General features: G+C 43.3%; 1 protein-coding gene across 3 annotated transcripts in view; it reads left to right on the top strand.

Annotated features, from left to right (window-relative positions):
• Nucleotides 1-18,020, top strand: part of Nup214 (nuclear pore complex protein Nup214) — a 224,563-nt gene that overhangs the window by 65,547 nt on the left and 140,996 nt on the right. For all 3 annotated transcript variants that reach the window (XM_084588768.1, XM_084588767.1, XM_084588769.1), the window contains exons 16-18: nt 1,302-1,454; nt 4,922-5,181; nt 9,464-9,649. In XM_084588768.1, the coding sequence (XP_084444894.1) occupies nt 1,302-1,454; nt 4,922-5,181; nt 9,464-9,649 (599 nt within the window). The remainder of the gene's footprint in view (nt 1-1,301; nt 1,455-4,921; nt 5,182-9,463; nt 9,650-18,020) is intronic.

Genomic DNA, 18,020 nt, shown 5'->3' with positions numbered 1-18,020 from the left:
GCTTACAAATGCAAGAGTATGTGGCCATTTAAACAAGCAAATAAAGGTTCGAATGTGTGGCTGGCAGAAAGCCTATGTTTGATGTCTCTTGGTCAAATGCCTGATCAAACTGTAGATTTCATTTGAACAAACTGGACTCTAATAAATGAATAAGAAAACATGCAAAGAAATCATTTGTCAGTCGTAAACTTTAATTATCATTGTGAATGTATTCAGTCTGCCAAAACAAATCTCTCACCTAATCGGAGCCCACATGCTAACACCTTCTCCGCATCAGTTGCGTTCACTGCCTGTGAATTTTGTGTTAGTGTTATCATACCTTTTCTATAGGAGTATCCAGCCTCTGTTTGAAAGCCAAAGCTTCTGCAAGATTCTTATTTATTTGAAAAGGAGTACGATTCAGAAGTGCAAATTTAAGTATTGGCAAAATTTTATTGTTCATATGACTCACTCTCTTCTATTGTTTTATAGCTATTGGCTAAGAGTGCTGTGGTTTCTGTCCTCATCTATTCTAGTTACCGTATTTACTCGAATGTAACACCACCGCGAATGTAACGCAAGGGGTGACTTTGCATATCGCTCAATGGGAAAAAATAAAACCATGAATGTAATGCGAGATAAGCGCTTGAAAATTTACCTTTAATAGACATCATGGCCCTTGCAGTCTCATCAAAAACACTCATTCGGGGTCGTCGTCGTCGTCGGAAGCTGCGTTCTTTCTTTTCACTCTTGTTCTCCCAGACGATGTCATCAGAAGCCGTTGCGGTCAGGCTCACATTTAAAAATCACCTCCCACTGCATCCATCACCCATGTATGGCAGATTAGTGAACGTCTAGCTGTCAAGCTGCCGCAGAACTTCCAATTTATTCTATCAGGAAAGCTTTCCTTTTGAAACGAGCATCATACTTTGCAGGGCGCATTGCCATCGTGCGAAATGCGATAACAGCAGAAGTAACTGTACTAATCCACTGCAAAAGCTGTGACGAGCACGTGATAAACGTGACGTGATTTTGAGCCTATGAGCAAAAAGCGCAAAGTTTTTACTTTGGATGGATTGGCAGGCACTACAACGAAACCGAGTAGTGACAGATCCAATATGGCGGCACCTAAGCATTGCTTTAGGTCACCCGAATTGCAGTATTTGATTATAATGCGAGGGTAGTCTTTGAGAGCCGAAAATTATGAAAAAAAAAAAAAACCACATTCCAGTAAATACGGTAGTTACTGCTAGTAAATTCTGTGTTATGGCATCTGTGAATGTTCATTGATTCTATTTTGTGCGACTCTGTGCACTGTTCAGATTGTTGACTTTGGAAAGGAGTTGGAGGCCTTCAAGGACAAGGTGCTATGCAAAGTGATTGAACCTGCTGGTAGTGATGCTGGCTTGATGAAGATCAAGAAACTGGGCATTGCTCTGGAGAGTACAGCCAAGACTTTAAAGAATGATATGGAGGTTTGACTTTCTTATGTTTATTGCTTTTTGACAACATTTCTAGCTGCCACTGATGACTGTGCTTTATTCACAGTATGTATTTTCTTGTCCTGCTGCGGTAGCCCAGTAGTTAGGGTTCTTGAGTACTGAGCTGGTCGACTGGAATTTGATGCCGGCCATAGTGACTGTGTATCTGGGCAGGCAAAAGGCAAGGTACCCATGTACAGCCTCGTCCACTTGTAGCTATAACACGCTCACCGCCTTCAAAACGCTGTTGCGTTCGAACCGGCCACACAATAAAGCTAAGTGGCAGGCCATGTGAAGCAGCACATCCGGGTCCCTGTGTGCGTGCATCGATTTGCATCGATATGTGGCTGTTTCGTACGTAATGTTGATTTGAAAGCAGTGTCTGTGTTATAGCTAGAAGTGGACGACCCTGTACAGTGTGATGTCATTGCATATTGAAAATACCCCTGGTGGTTGAATTTATCTGAAGCCCTCCACGACAGTGTCCTTCATAGCCTAATGCATTTGGGATGCTAAACCTCACACACCAAGCACACCAAACCAGTATTTCTTATATAGTGTAGGATTAAAGGCAGTCACAATGTTCCATGCTTTTTAGTTTATATAGGAACTTTGTACGGCAGCATTTGTTACTCAGCAATCTGGAGTTCAGAGATGCTTCTTTTCTTAACTTCTGTCATGCTCAAATTTGTTAATAGGCTCCTGGTTCCTACAAACTACACTATTGACCTTAACTAATTCCACGCAGTGTTCAGTCTAGTCTGTAAATTTTATCAGCTGGGCGAAATAGCTCAAAACATGCCTGTAGCTGTTCGTGGCCGTGCAGTGCCATGCTGTGTATATTTAAGAATACACCACTTGTAGGTTGTTTTTTTTTTTTTCTTCTTTCTTTTTTTAGTTCTTGAGAGCTCCTGCCATGGCTTGCTTTGCTAGCTGAATGGCTTCGTTCCATGTTGACCATGCTCAAAAATGGCACTTATCTGAAAATTCCAGTGCATCGATCATTGACTTTTTAATGTAAGTGATAGTGATTGTTGCTGAGACGGCAACTCCTTGCTTTCGAAGACTGAGGCAGTCAGCTTTATTTGACTCGTGAAAAATCCTAGCACAAGCCTCTTGTCATAGAGAGCCCTAAAATAGCAAAACCAGTGTTTCTTCCTTGTTCTTTTCATTGGCAGAAATTAAGCTGAAATAACCTTGAGCTGTGCAAAACTCAAAAGCTCAATATGTGCTTATTTTTTATTTAAAAATATTTCTGGACTTTTTTCATCCGAATTTTGCAAAAAAAAAAAAAAAACACCTAGAAAATGGGAGTTTTAGTTGTATTCTAATGATTATGGGGGTTCTGTGTGCCATTAATAAGTTGCATTAAAGCATTGAACTGTACTGTTGTATTCCATGATCACCAATGTAATTGTGAAGCATTGAGCAGCCTTCGGTGCACCCTTTAGTGAGTGTGTTTGCTGATTGAAAGCAGACAGTATCGTGCTGGCTGCCCCCCCCCCCCCCCCCCCCCCTTTTTTTTTCTCCTACATCTGAAATGGCATATTCTTGCAAGATTTTAATCTCACTCTGAATGAATTGACAGTTACCTTCTGCATAGTATTGGTTTGCAGTACCAAGGGAGAAACTTATTGTTGGTTGCACGTGATCAGCTGATTGTGATACTTTGTTTTGTGCCCGGCCAGTGTGGATCAGAGGTTAGGGCACTCAACTGTTGATCCCAAGGTGGTCAAAATTTGTGGAGCCCTCCACTACGGCATTCTTCGTAGCCTGTACCTTTTTGGGATGATAAGCCTTATAGAACAAGCTAAGCCTTGTTCTGCATCTCATTGTTCTTGTAGTGTCACTTTTTTTCTGTCCTGTAATGCTACAGTTCAGTAAAGAGTCTAATAGAAGTACATATGAAATCGAAGTTGTGGTTGGGGGTTAAAAACACGTCACATTTACTAGCCTTGTCTATCTGTTACTGGTACTGTCAATTGCCTGCATGGATTGCCTTCTACAGTAAACTGGGCTCTCAGACATGTATTTTCGTGACTGAGTGCAAAAGCCCAGACTTTAAGGCAGCAGTGCTTTTGGTTGCATTCTTTTGTCATTGAGGAGCTGCAAGAGAAGGCAAACTAATGAAGATGCAGGCCCGTCTGCAGAGCCTTTACTGTTCTCTCTTGTGCACAATCAGGTACCTCCAGCAATGGTACTGCCAATCCACTCGTCTAGCTGCCATGTGGCAGTTGTGTTTTCAGAGGTTTTAAGTATGGTGAATGGGTATGTGAAAAGGGGACACAGCATGGAGAGGGTAGGGTGTGGGAACTTTCAAGCTTTTCCTGCCCTCTTCCAGAGCAAAGTGTGACAGCAGCAGCTGTACCATACTCTTTCACCATTGCACACATACATGTGCATGCTCATAAGCTCGCTCACTCTCTCACACATACACTCACTCGCACATATACTCATTCACACACTCAGTCACTCACACTGACTCGCGCACGCGCGCGCCTTAGTGGTGCAGTGGTAGGGTGCTCGACTGCTGTGCGCAAGGATGTGGGATCGGCCTCCCGACCTCTGCCTCAGCAGCCGCTTTTCCATGGAGGCGAAAAGTTAGGCGCCCGTGTGCTGTGCGATGTCAGTACACTTTAAAGAACCCTAGGTGGTTGAAGTTTCTGGAGTCTCTCATAGCCTGAGTCACTTGGGAACGTTAAACCCCGCAAACCAAGCGTGCACACGCTCGCACACACACACACACACACTTAAGGGCTTACATAAAATTTTGCTAGCTTGCAACCATTTAAATGCACCGTGTCTGGCCATGGGCCTTGCACTGACTTGGTATGGCAAATGTGACATTGGTTTGAGAACTTCGTTTGTCTACTACAAGCGCTGCTGCCGCCTTTGATTCCTTTACTGTTGTCACTTTACCCAGCTCCGGTGACCGCTTTTTGATGGAGGTGAAAAGCGAGGTGCCCGTGTGCTGTGCGGTGTCAGTGCACGTTAAAGATCCCCCAGGTGGTTGAAATTTTCGGAGCCCTCCACTATAGCCTCTCTATAGCCCGAGTCGTTTTGGGATGTTAAACCACACAAACCAAACCATACAGTTGTCACTTTAAAAATCGCTTTTATTAATTATTTTTTATTTATTTATTTTTTTTTGTTAATGCAAATGGAAAACATTCCTACTGCTTCTTTGGCAATTATTGCTGGGTTGAGTTTTGTGCTACGGTATTAGTATAGGTAATCTTCCAACAGCCAGCAGAAGTATACAGCTTCATGAAGTGAAGCGTTTGGACCCTGTGACATCAGACATGGGCTTCGGCCATAGCCCACCTGAACATTGGCTGCAGCAGTGCATTGCAGTTGAACCGCAACTCAATTTAAGAGGAAAGCAGCTACTAACAGTAGTATGAAATACTAGAACTGCATACCTGTGCTGTCAGTAACAGAGTTTTCCGTTGCTTTTTCAGAAGACTCATGTAGATGTTCATACCTTGCGGAGCCTAGTGTTCGAGACTTTTGCCTTGATGGAAGAGGCACGGACACGTGATTTGCGCAACCGAGACCCCCAGTATGTGGGACTTCTTCGTGATCGGGAACTGGATCCTCTGGCTATGCAGCAGCTGGCTGAAGTACGGCGCCTGCGACACTATGTCGAAGAACAGCTGCGTGAAGTACATGAACGTCTAGACCTTGACTGGCAGGAGTATATTGATCAGAAAAGCCGTGGGCAAGTGTTTTTTTGGTATTCTTTGGTTAAGCATTGTTCTAGTTTATTGGTAGGCCCAGGCTTTGGCGTTGTTGTTCTGGGGCTTTCCTGCCACGTTCATCATTTTTATTTGTCTTTACTTCAGGTTTGTTATGTTGTGCTTTCATTTTCATACAAGATCTGCTTTAGATTGTTCCACGGTGGCAGCTCCTATTAGCGCAGATGCGGAACTTGGAACATCCTACCGCCCTGGTACCTCTATGCATTTAAAAACCGAAGATCTTCATTGCACTCAACAGACCTTTTCAAACATACTGATGTCCAAATTCCTACCGCCCTGGTACCTATTTAAAAACCGAAGATCTTCATTGCACTCAACAGACCTTTTCAAACATACTGATGTCCAAAACTTAAGCAATTTCTCAATCGTTTAATGCCCCAGGAATAACTTTACGAGAGTGTTCATTGCAATTGCTCAGCTATGCAAGCACCCTGCCTAAGTGGCGCAGGAATTAGAGCACTTGACTGCTATTCCCAAAGATGCGGGACTGAATCCCTGCTCCAGTGGCTGCTTTCTGATGCAGGCGAAAAGCAAGGTGCCTGTATGCTGTGCAATGTCAGTGCACATTAAAGAACCCCAGGTGGTCGAAATCTCCACCGTTTCCAGCGTCTCTCACAGCCTGAGTATCTTAAGGGTCTAAACCTCATGAACCAAACCAAATTGTCAACTATGCAAGTTAACTTAAATAGAAATGCAGTTCTGAAATTAGTAATGTTACTATGCCAAATTGGTGACATTTAATGCATAATCAAAATAGTTTACTAGGGGCGTGCGAATATTCGAAATTTCGAATATGAATCAAATATGTTTGTTATTCGATTATTAATAAAAATTATATTCAGAATTTTCTAGAAAAAGAAAGCAATTTTCAAATTCACTTTCATCTCACCGCAATGCTCGACTCTGTAGGCTGTGCAGTGAAAATATTCTCAAAATGTGACGGGGGCCGTTTATTTATCTTTTTTTTTTTTTTTTTTCGTGAGGAGGCACGTCGCAACAGTGTGCGTAAAGCGAAGCACTTGACACAGCTGGGGAAAACGTCTCTCACTTCGGTTTCATCTCCACTGCTGTTAGCCTTTTTGCATGTGTTCATCAGAAAAAACTACTGTGATGCAAATAATTTTTTTTCGGCAGTTTTTTTTTTTTTTTTTTTTAGGCCGATCCGATAATTCGAGCTTTTGGTGAATTCGGATATTTTTTTCTGGCCCCTTGATAGAGGCTGAATTAGTGAGTGAGAGCTTACTGTATTCAGCAACGGTACTGTGACTTTCGCCCTGTGTCATGCAAATCCTTCCTGTACAAATAAACAAGTATAGGGAATCCTGTATAAAATTTATACTGGATTTTTCAGGATGTTATACACTTCTGTGCAATTCTACAGTCGAACCCGGTTATAACGAACTGCGTAATTCAGCGCGATTTGTTCGCTATATTAAGTATTTCGTAATAACCGAACCCATTTATAACGAACGTCAGTACCAAATTCGTTATACACGATGTCCAGAACAGCGCAGTGAAAACGCACTAACTAAAGAAAAACCGTGCCGCTCACCATGAATCTACAAAAGAAATTTATTGCAGGTAAATGCTCGCTTATTTGCAGTAGGCAGTGATCTTTGCCTGAACACTGCGTTTAACTCCATCAGCAAGAATCGCACTTTCCACACACGACATCATTTCCACAAACTCCAGTCCGCTTCCCTGTATTCCGGAGCAGTATTGGCGCAGCAGATCGGTAGCAGCAAGGGCTTCATGCAACGTTAGGCGAGGGTGATCGTCTTCCGGCGGCGGCTCCTCGGTCTCCTCGTTCGCACCAGATGCCAGCATGTCTGCAAACAATTTCAGAGTCCAACGGGCTCGCTGTCACGGCTACATTGTCGTCAACAGTGACAAAATCCTCCAGGGCAACTTCTTCGGGCACAGCGTCCGGAACATCAGCGAGTTCTTCCCGCAAGCAGTTGCGGATTATGGACCGCGTCACGTCTTGCCAGGCATGGTTAATCATTTCTATTGTGGCCAGCAAATTAATCTTGAGCTCGTCGTTAACCCGCAATTTCACCAACAGCCGCTCAACGACGCGTTTCCTGTAGCCCCCTCCCCCCATGATCCCCTGATCGAGGGGCTGCAGAAGCACCCTAGCGGGCGCGTGACAACGTATGCGCTCTGTGAGACCTTGGGAAACGGACCCTTTCCAATCCCCCTCCCATCTGACAATGGCATGCGCTAGAAGTATTGCGGCCCGGCAGCGTGGGCTGCCCGGAGAGTACTCGAAGCCGGCACAAAGGCCTGCCCGTTGGCGGGCGTTTGGCGACCGATCGCGCGCTCTGAGTTCGCTATATCCGATGTGTAGTTTGTTATAAAAAATACATTTTATATGCATAATGCTAGCGGAAAATCGAGTGTTCGATATAAAACATAATTTGCTCTATCCGAGTTCGGTATATTCGGGTTTGACTGTAGTTTAATATTATTTGCAAATACGATGTGAAATGTGAAGTAAAGCAGATAACAACGTATGCTATTTTCTTTTCAGTGGTCAGATATTCAATAATCGAAGGCATTTTTTTCCCCATATTCGTATTTGATTCATATTAAAAAATTTCAATATTTGCACACTTCTTTAATTTACAGACAACAAATACCATAAAAACCCATTTATAATGTGAGGTGTAATCTCTGGACAGGGGGAAAAAATTGTCATCTGTGTATATAATGCGAGTGAAGAAAGCTCACCAAAGGCATTTATTTGCACTGATTTTCATGGTTTCCCCACGAGGCAGACTCATTCTATGCATGCGAATCCAACGCTACCCAGCACCAGACATCATATATAATTGGAAACCTTCATGTGCTGGTGCTGGTTTGCTCTTCTCGTGCCGACATGCTTGATCAGAGAATTTAACGCACCGTGAGAAGAGCAGCTCACATTTACCTTGGAAACCGCAGAAGCCACATGATCTTCCGATTGTAAACATTTATGCCACATCCAGCTTGGGATGACAGAGCGGGAGTTGTCAGCTAGCATGCGCTATTCTCGCGCCTACTTGAATCTAGCACCACGAGCAGGTGTGCAGTGTGTGCCTAGGAAGTGTTCTCGGATTTGGGGCTTTAGCGATGATCATCATCCGGTGTATCATTTGCCAAGTGAGAACCCTTTCCTAGATACTTCTTTCCGTAGAAACTTCTTTGGCACCTTTAATCCTTTGAGGTTTTTTGCCGTACATTACATGTACAGCGGCGGTTTTCCGTCGTGCAAGGTTTCTGCCGTATGGGTACGGTTTCAATCCTCCATTTGAAATTTCACGCCCTGATGACGATGCATGCTCACTGGGATGTGCTGCCATCTTCTAGGACGTACAAGAAGCAATGGAAATTTAAAATTTAATGCGCTGCCTTCTTGCGAAGATAAACAGAACTTTCTTAGCTGCAGGGTGTAGCCTGTGTCAAAGTCCTTTCTTTCGTGGTTTCGGTTTCCTATGTGATCACAAGGGGTGCTCTGTGCAGGGGATAAACAGAACTGATTCCTAGCTGCAGCATGTCCCCTGGTCTGGGGCAATGGCTTTGAGTGGTTGATCTCACCAGAGGTGTGCCATTATTTTTATGGCCACTCCAGTGGAAGATGATTTCCATCTTTATTGGGGCTGCTGTTAGCTTGTTTATTATGAACACTCATGAGGTATACGGGTTCTCCCAGTTTACAGTGTCCAGTGATGTTGACTCCAAAATACGGTTCCTAATATTTTTTTACAACTTTTTCCTGGCTTTACTTTTCTACTTTCAAAATCCGCAATAAAGTAATTTGACCATTTATTATTTTTTTTTAATTCGACCCTCAAGGGGTTAAACAAGTTCAGTATCCCGCATTTTTTTTTTAAAGCGCGACAGACGAGCTCCCTGAGAGTGCTGGTCAAGCGTCCGCAATTCGGCTGCTGGCTGTGGTCTGTGTGGCTGGAGAGGGCCCTGAGAGACACGTGCGAAATGTCGACATCATGCGAAGGTGTGCTCTCTGCCTGCTTCCAGTCACGTGTGCATTGCGAGCGCCATAATCTTGAGGGTTGCGAGGTCAGCATGGTGAAATGATGCCGAAACTATCGAAACAAGGAACAGACACCACTGCTAGATACGGTGAATTCCAGAAAGGACAATCTATCCATTAGCTTTGTTCTTAATTTGTGCACTTGTTGTTGGTTGATGTTAAGGCCACTTTTGCAAACACTTTGGTTTTCCTCCTCCACTCAACAGCAAGCGCATGGAGGAGCTTTCAACTGCTGAAGCCATCTATCGAGCCTTGAGTGACATCCACAGCACTGCTGAGCTCCTCTCCAAAACTGTTGGCTTGTTGGAATCTCAGCTAAAGAAGCTTCGGGTTTCCAGCAAACGCTGCAAGACATCGCGACCACGCTGGGATGAACCCAGTATTCCAAAGAGGTCAGTCTTGCACCTATTCTACATACTTTATTGTCTTTGTTCTTTTTTTATTTCTCTTTTTGTAACTTGGGCTACTTTCAGCTGAGGTGCATAGTGGGGAGTAATCATCGCTTTTCCTACTTTTTTGCTCTTTTGACTTCGCTGTGCAGCATCCTGCGTATTTTTGTTTAGGACGTGCATTGAACAATATGATTACAGCAGAACCTCGTAAAAACGTTCCCAGTTCATATAATTTCCCATCTCACACGCTCAAACCCACGGGCCGTAAAATGTCTTCCATAGAGTTACACTATTTTTCTTCCAGTTAAGGGGAGACGAGGGCCTTAAAACTAACTTTTTAGTTATGGCTAGAATCTCACGAAACTTTGCACACAGATATGGTTTTCCCTCCTGATTTCAAAAATGTAATCATAATTGAGCAGGTGGTCTTAGACCAAAGTTATCTAACAAAGTCCAGAGCATAATTAGTGAATTTCTTACGCAGCTTTATTCTCATTGCATTTCGTTGCTTTTAATTACATAGGTTGATAGCCAAAGTCTTCCTATACCCGATGACATCCTTCGTTTTCCTCAAAAAGGCACGTCATCCTCACATATTATGTTGAGAGTAAAAGGCTGCATTATTTGACACGAACTCATTAAGCTAATCTCGAATTGACATCTATCCATTGCCTAAACTAAAAAATTAAAAATGTCATCGGGTACTTCATTTCTCTCTGAAGAAAATGGTACCAAAGTTATTTGTGTGAACTAAAAAGAAGTTATCAAAACCCTGCGTAAGACTGTAGAGATCAACCAAAAATATGAAACTGAGAAAACTGCATTTGAAGTTTGACCACATATTATAATTTGAACAATCAGTAGCCTCACTGTGATATTTCTCACCAAAAATGTCATGCTCTTCCCATTTCCAAAGCTGTCTTTGGATTTTGAATATGTCAACTAAAACTGAAGCTATCACCATTACCCATGGCCAAGGTAGTGTGTGCCATTAGGAAATAAGCAAAATTTTTTGACATGCAATATTATTTTAATGGCAATTTGTAAAAATCTCGATAGAGTGATATAAGTGTTGGATCACTCCCTGATCTTTTCAATGCAGTGATGCTAAATTTGTCATTGTCACCCGGCGACAATGTAGAGAAAAAGCACAGTAAGGCTCAGTGCAGTGTCCAGAAATAGCACTGAGAAAAACGTATTTGCATTTTGAGACAACCTTTAACTTTTGCTACACTGCAGCTATGGTAATATAAATCAAACAATTTTCACCCCTTTTTGGCCATTTCGAGGCTCCCGTGGTGTTTTAAAAGTCGATTTTACCGTATTTCCTGACCGAATTCAGTGTTGATATTTTGGAGGCTAGTGCTCAAAGGTACAAACATTCCGAAAATGCGTTTTTCTCAAAATCAATTTTTCGCCCATTTCTGACCAGTTTAAGACCCGCGTCCCCCCTTAATACGTTCCCGAATAACGTGATTTACCGGTTATAATGTTCGAAATTTCGACGAATGTGGTCATATACAGTCAAACCCGACTATATTGAATCCGTTTACATCAAAGTACCCCGTATATCAAACAATTTATGAACACCATAATGTTACAATGAGAATATATAGCAAAAAGTACGGATAAATTGAACAAAAATAGCAACCATGTGCGATGTATTGAACTTAGCAGCGCAAAACCACCCCAGAGGTTGTCTTTTCCGCGTGATGGCCGGACAACCTGCACCAGCACCAACAAAGGATACAACTGCACACTCAGCGATCATTTCGTTTTCAGAACATTTATTCAAACAACTGCCACAACACCACTGGTTATTCGATTCTCAATCGTCGCCACCTCCACTGCTACCATTTGAGGCTTCATTGCCATTCTCAAAGGCGTAGTCGTCCTTGAAACCAGTCAAGCTGTTACTGATGGCACATTTTTTGAAGCTCTTACGCACCAAGTCGGCCGGTATCGATTGACACCTGAGATGACAAATAGCTCTGCTCCTTCCGAAGTCTGATGACATATCGTTGAAAGCTCAACAATTTTTTTTCTCGTAAGCATCAGGAAGCCACTAACACATTGTTTTTCGCTGTTACATCGAAAATCTGTGTCATGTCATTAAGCGCTGAAGCCATCCACAGCTTGCACGAAACTCGCGTGGAAAGTTCATTTCCCGGGCCAGCTTCAGGGCTTCCGTTTGAGCAGTCTCTATCGAAACACCGTGGCCATGACTCCTCTGCTCCTCAATAAACTTGGCAAGCTGCGTCTCGAGGTAAGGGTACAAACTTGTCTTTGGGCCACAAAATGGTCGCCTGTCCTGGATCGTTGCTTCAAGACTCTTTTTTTCTTCCTTTAGTTGCGAATGCACGACTCTGTGTCATGTTATTTTGCTGCAGCTCTGTTGCCGATTTCTTTGGCAGTGGCTATAATCTTTAGCTTCTCTTTCGTTGTGAAAGACTGCCACTGAGTCGCACTCATGGTGCCAAAACAAGGCAGGCCAACAGTGCAAACTGGGTTGACTGGGTGTTGAAACAGCTCCTGACAAAAGGTCCAACAACCACTGGCTGAACAAAGCGTGACCAATGGCGTGGAGAATAAACAGACTGCTATGTATATGTATTTGGCTGTGCCTTTTGTTGGCGCCTTATCGGCTTGAAAAGCGTCAGTGACGATGGGGAGGGTGGACTGCATGGGGAGCCTGCGCATTGCCGTGTAACCGACCACCGCCCTCCTCGGAAAAAATTCGCAGATAACCCGCACTCCCACTTTTTAAATGCTTTTTCTAATTTTGGTGAAGGTTATACGCAAGTAAATACGGTACAAGGCGTCCTTTCCCGCGGAAACATCACTTCATAAGGAGAAACCCGGTGGCTTTATTGCGGTGTCTTTTGGGTACAGAGGTGAACCATTTGATAACTACTATTTGCCTGCATACAAACGGGCCGGGTCTGGGGGACGCAACATGAGCCAAAATGCGGCGACAGTAAACCATTGTAATGGCTTCTTCACATGTTACCGGTGTAATGGGGTGAAGCATCCAGAAACAAGGAAGTGATTGCGGCTAGTCATTGTCTTTCACAAACTGGATTTGTTACTAAATCTCTTCCGCACTTACGGCATGCAAATATGGACTGAATTATGGGAGATCAATAAAAGGAGCTGTGCATACTGGATGTCTATAATTCCTAATCGACACTTTTATGTAGAAGTCTCAATTATAAATGCCTTTATAACTTATTCAGCAGTAGTTTGGATTATACTTTTTTCCAGATAAGTTTTTTCGTGCATTTTAGAAAAAGAAAAACATATCAACGAGGTTTCACTGTACTTAGCTAAGCAATGCTTCACATAATTCTCCAGTACCTTTTGTGTGGCAAAGGAATGTCATTATAGCATGCCATCGTGGTCCAGCCACAGAAGATGACAGCCACAGCACACCTGCCCAGCACGCACAGATAGGATTTTGTGGCTGTCGTCGTCTTTTGTGGCCGGACACTACAGTGGGAAGCGCAATAGCTTCTGCGAATGCTATTCGCCGCGTGATCGAGTTAGAGAGAGGTGGTGCCACCATTGCTCCAATAGTGTGGATCAGCAGCCGGTGGCATTCGCAGAAACGCACACGGCGTAGGTCTACTTCAGAGTTTGGCGATGAAAGCGGGCTTTCTGCAAAGCGTTAGCAATTTATTGTTAGAGTTTTCCAACATTACAGAAAAGAATCCGTGGATTTCGCCAATGCAGCAAAAGAAGCGCGGATTTTAGGAAAGCAAGGCACGCAACCATTCTCATTTCAATTTACTGGCATCGCTTTGCACAGTTTTTGCGTAGTACCACGCTCATGGGCTTGGTACCACTTGCCTAATGAAAGCTTAGTTTTTCTTATCGCCTTTTCAACAGTGAGCACGTGTCTTATACGAGCGAGTGAGACAGGCATATTTAGTGTCAAGCCCACGCAAATGCAAGGTTCGTCCTCTGACCTGCAGTACTTTAGAATGAATCGAGACAGCCCGGTTCATTATATCGTACTTGAATTGAGGATTAAGCAGGTTAAATCTAGCACTGACAGCGTATTGCCTGGTGGGTCGGCATGCACATCAACTCTGGCTAGACAACCAGGCACAAGTATCCCCCAAAAATGATATTACGCCGACACTGTACAGTAAATCTTGCTGCGCAAGAAAGCTGACTGTTCACGTGTAGAGCGTTGAGTGGATTTATAGTTTGCCGAACTCGCAACTAGGCGGATTTTTTTTGTGGCCAGTGTCGGAGAATCTGATAGTGTAGCACTGCGGCAATGACTAAATGATTTCCTGAAACTGAGGACGGGATTTCGGATGTGTGTGATGTTGATAAGTGGTAAATTAGTACTGTGTTTTTTTACGATTTCAATCAATTTCACCGTGTGGGAGAACTTTTCACTCTTGACAAAATTTATTACTATCAGCGAATAATTTTCAGTAACTTTAAAGTGCAAGCTACGGATCACTCGCTGCGAGGATATTGTAAAACCACTGCGCATGGACGCTATCATGTTCTGGCAAGTAATTTTGAAGGCTGAAGATTTCTTTATCACTGTAATCATTGAGTCGTTACTCAATCTTATGTGAAGCAAAATATTAGGTTTACTTCCAAAACAGGTGCCGGGTATAAAACTATCCCAAAAGAAATGGAGTTCACCTTATTATGATGTATTTATTCTCGAATTAAACCCTGATAGTTAACCCGGTACATTTTCGCACTTCCCCCCCACAGTGTCACCGACGTACCGGTACGTTCTCTATCATACGTTCAAAATTCCGCGCCTGAGCGCGAAGCTGGCGCACTTGGACAGGCTGCGCCATCTGTCAAATCTTTCTACAAGTTTGTATTTTCGCCCCGCGTTGTGTTGGTACGTATATACTGAAGAGTACGGAGCGACTGCGCCCACCCTCACCACCTTCTTTGCTGAGGGGCGCGGTCGCTCCGCGCTTGTTTCGCGGCGCGTGCGTGTGTGTTCTGCCATCGTGCGCATGTTTGCAGGTTTTTATTTTTATTCTTTTGGCGTGTCTGCTACGACACGTCGTGTTCAGGGGCTCGCGCCGTTGCCTCTCCAATAGGTCGACACATGACTCGATCGCTACTTTCGCTCTGTTTTGCTGCGCCCTTGCTTGCGGCTAGCAGAAGCAAAGGAGGTTGTTTTAGCCTCTTTCCATCCCCCTCTTTCATTTTGATTTCACAACGTGCCATTTCTCTCCATTGTGCGGGCAACCAAAAGTGCGCCCTCCGTGCGCACTGTTACTTTCGGATGGCTGACCGCGCGGGACCTTCGACTGCGGACTGGAGCGATGGTTCTTTTGATCATAAATAAGAGTCTGGCTTGGATTCAGACTCTCAAGTATCGAGCAGTTTTATTCTTATATTATCCTCATTTATCTAATTTATAATCAGGCTGATGATGATGATGTCATTTAACATCTGCAGCACACTGAAATATGCATATTCTGTTGACTACTTTATTTGTATAGCACTCATAATCAAAAGTAAATCGCTATGCTCCTTCCCTGAAAGGCTCGTTCCCTGAAACCAAGCTGATACTGGAGGTGCGTCACGGCCAGAAACGCCAGACAGCGAAAGGACTAAGCCTGTATGAAGCTAGTATTTTACTCCCCTTGTCAGAAACGAGTTTGCTCTTAATGCAGCACTTAGACGAAAAGAGATTCTAATGGTTCTAGTGGGCTACAAGTGAAGTACATTGATCTAGGTGTATTATGTGATATTTAGTGTAACAATTAGTTGCGGGGAAGATATGTTCCTGAACCGTTGGAGCATTTCTCTAAAGAAAAATGTCCTCACTACTACCGTTACGAATGTGCAGAAGCATTCAGCAGAAAAAATAAATATGGCCCGGGGTTTGACGCACCAAAGCGACATCGGCTATGACGGATGAAGTAGTGGCAGGCGTCAGTGTCGTTGACCACGTGTGATTGTTTAACATGTACTCAAATCCCACAGCAGAGAAGCACCCTTTGAAGTCCTCCATTCTCGAAATCAGCAGTCAAGCGCACTACCACACAGACACCGCGACGGAAGTTTTACAAAAAAAAAAAAAACTAGAAAAAAAAAACACACTGACAACTGTACCGTGCATACACAAGGCACAGAATGACGTTTTCAAACTGTATTCTGCAATGCAGCAGTATGTGGTCGTATGTTTCAGTAGGTGCGGTATTCCAAACAGAAACAGGAATATAAAATTTCTGAGCATTTGCATTAAGGGGTGACCTGGGTCTTGAACAATTTTTCTAATATTTATGCTATCAGTATGAAATCGGCAATATCTATATAAATTTCTGTGCTGATTTCAAATATGTTGTTAGTTTTGTTCTACATAAATTTGTTCAATGGTTACAATAACCTTGGTGTTTGAAACATCGGGAAGCCTGTAGGAACATCTACTGAAGGGAAATTGCTAAAAGCTGTAAGGATCTGTCTGAAGAATACAATAAAGCTACGTTTATGGTCTTGCCTTACGTCCAGCCAATGTTATGGAAGTTTGAAGTTTCGGCTTAGCAAATACAAGCTCCCCCTTTCTAGAGTTTCATATGTTTTCAAAATGTTTATGCAGCGCAGACTTCTTATAAATAGCTTTGTTGTGTTCCTTGCACAATCACGAATCAGTTAAAAAATAATCATTAAAATCTAATGAGTAGAAGAACCACAATGCTACCCGCAAAATGGAAGGGTAGGCAAAATTCACATTAAAAAAAAAAAAAAAAGGAAAAAAATGAATTGCAATGTAAAAACATCAGTTTAAGGGGGGACACCCCTCTTAGAACCATTTTTTTTAATTATGGTCAGAATTGCACCAGATTTTCAACATTTGTGCATTTCTTTTTTTTTTTTTTTAATTTATGCTCATTCCAAAACTGCAAACTGTATTTACCTAATGCAGGTAGTTTTGGATACATTAAGGAAAGCTGGTCTTTTGTTTGGAGGAAGCATGGTTGGTAAACATCAAACCTTGAGGAGACGACTTTGATCCTTTAATAATCTAGAATCACAAAAGGCTACAATAAAGCACAATTGAGCATTCTAGGATGATTTGCAAGAAAGTTGTGGCTTGTCAAACTTGCCAAAGAAAAGCTCATTTTGGTGACTGGGCCAAATGATCTATTTTGGTAATTTTGGCAAACAATGGTTAAAAAGCATTGTTGTTGCAGGGCGTATGATTTTATCTTTCTGGAAAAAAAAAAAAAATTATAGCGATAGCTGCTATGTGCACTGTGCAGGAGTAACTCAGGTGCGATGCACGCGCCCCTCGCTGCGGGAAGATTTTTGTAGTGGCCCGTGCACCCGGCCGCGCAACGGAGAAGCGGTGGATTTGCTGTGCGTGGGCTGCATTATTCGTGGCATTCTATGGTCGCAAATTAATTGCTAGGTTGCAGTTACTGTGTTGCTGGGTTACACACACTTTCACTGGCCTGATAAAATATTTTTCACGTTCCCAAATAAGCTTTGCGAAGTGAAGTGGCGCTAAGTTTGGGATCGCTGGCATCCAGCGAGCAGTGAGCTAGCTGGCAGCCATGCCCAGATTTGCCACGTCCAGATTTTCAGCGAAGCATTTTTCACGAAAGAGGACCCACTACCTTCACCTGCGTTAGCAGCCTTTCTCAACTCGTAAAAAAAAATTATTAAAAGAAATTGGGCAAGTAATAGATGCACGCCAACTCAGACTGCCGTGCACGGCCAGTGGGCCGCGCTCGTGGATGCAGTTGATCATTGAGTAATTTTTATTGAAGCTGTCCTGCGGTCTGTATTTCCCTGTCTACGATGGTTTGCATGAGCACCAGTACAATGCAGAGAGTAATCAACGTGAATGGAGCGTTTTAATTGTGCATTTATTATGTCTTCCGTCTAGGTTCGGTAATTTTTCTTGGCAACTTTTTTTTTTGCTTTCTTTCATTATTTTTTCCTCGCTCTCAGCTCGTTTCTTTTTTCCTCCTACACGTTTTCCTTCCACGCTTATGCCACTACTTTTCTTCTCCTCCTGGGCGGTTTCCTTCTACTGAAGTCTACACTTTTAACTGTAAACTTTTCTCCTTGCTTGCCCTGACAGTTTTCTTAGCCCAGATGGCTGTCCGCTGTGCACCTCTAGCTAGTCATATTTCCTTGGGATCCCGACATGCTAGTGGCTGTCTTCTGCCATTGTCGGACCACATGCATGAAAAGCTTGCGTCACTCTTTTTTTTTTTTTTTTAGCAACCTAAGCGACACCAGCACGCCACATAGTTTGCCACGACTTCTCCACCACAGAGAAAACGCGTTTGAGCGACTTGCAGACACGAACGCCTACCAAGCGCCGAGAAGCGGCATCTAACGTCTAAGTACCAGCAGTCCGCTT

Source organism: Amblyomma maculatum, chromosome 1 (genome assembly GCF_055883805.1).
Source record: "Amblyomma maculatum isolate TAMU_Amacu chromosome 1, ASM5588380v1, whole genome shotgun sequence".
NCBI classification, from domain to species: Eukaryota; Metazoa; Arthropoda; class Arachnida; order Ixodida; family Ixodidae; genus Amblyomma; species Amblyomma maculatum.
The sequence above is the reverse complement of the archived record's forward strand: the minus strand, read 5'-3'. Positions and strand labels throughout refer to the sequence as shown.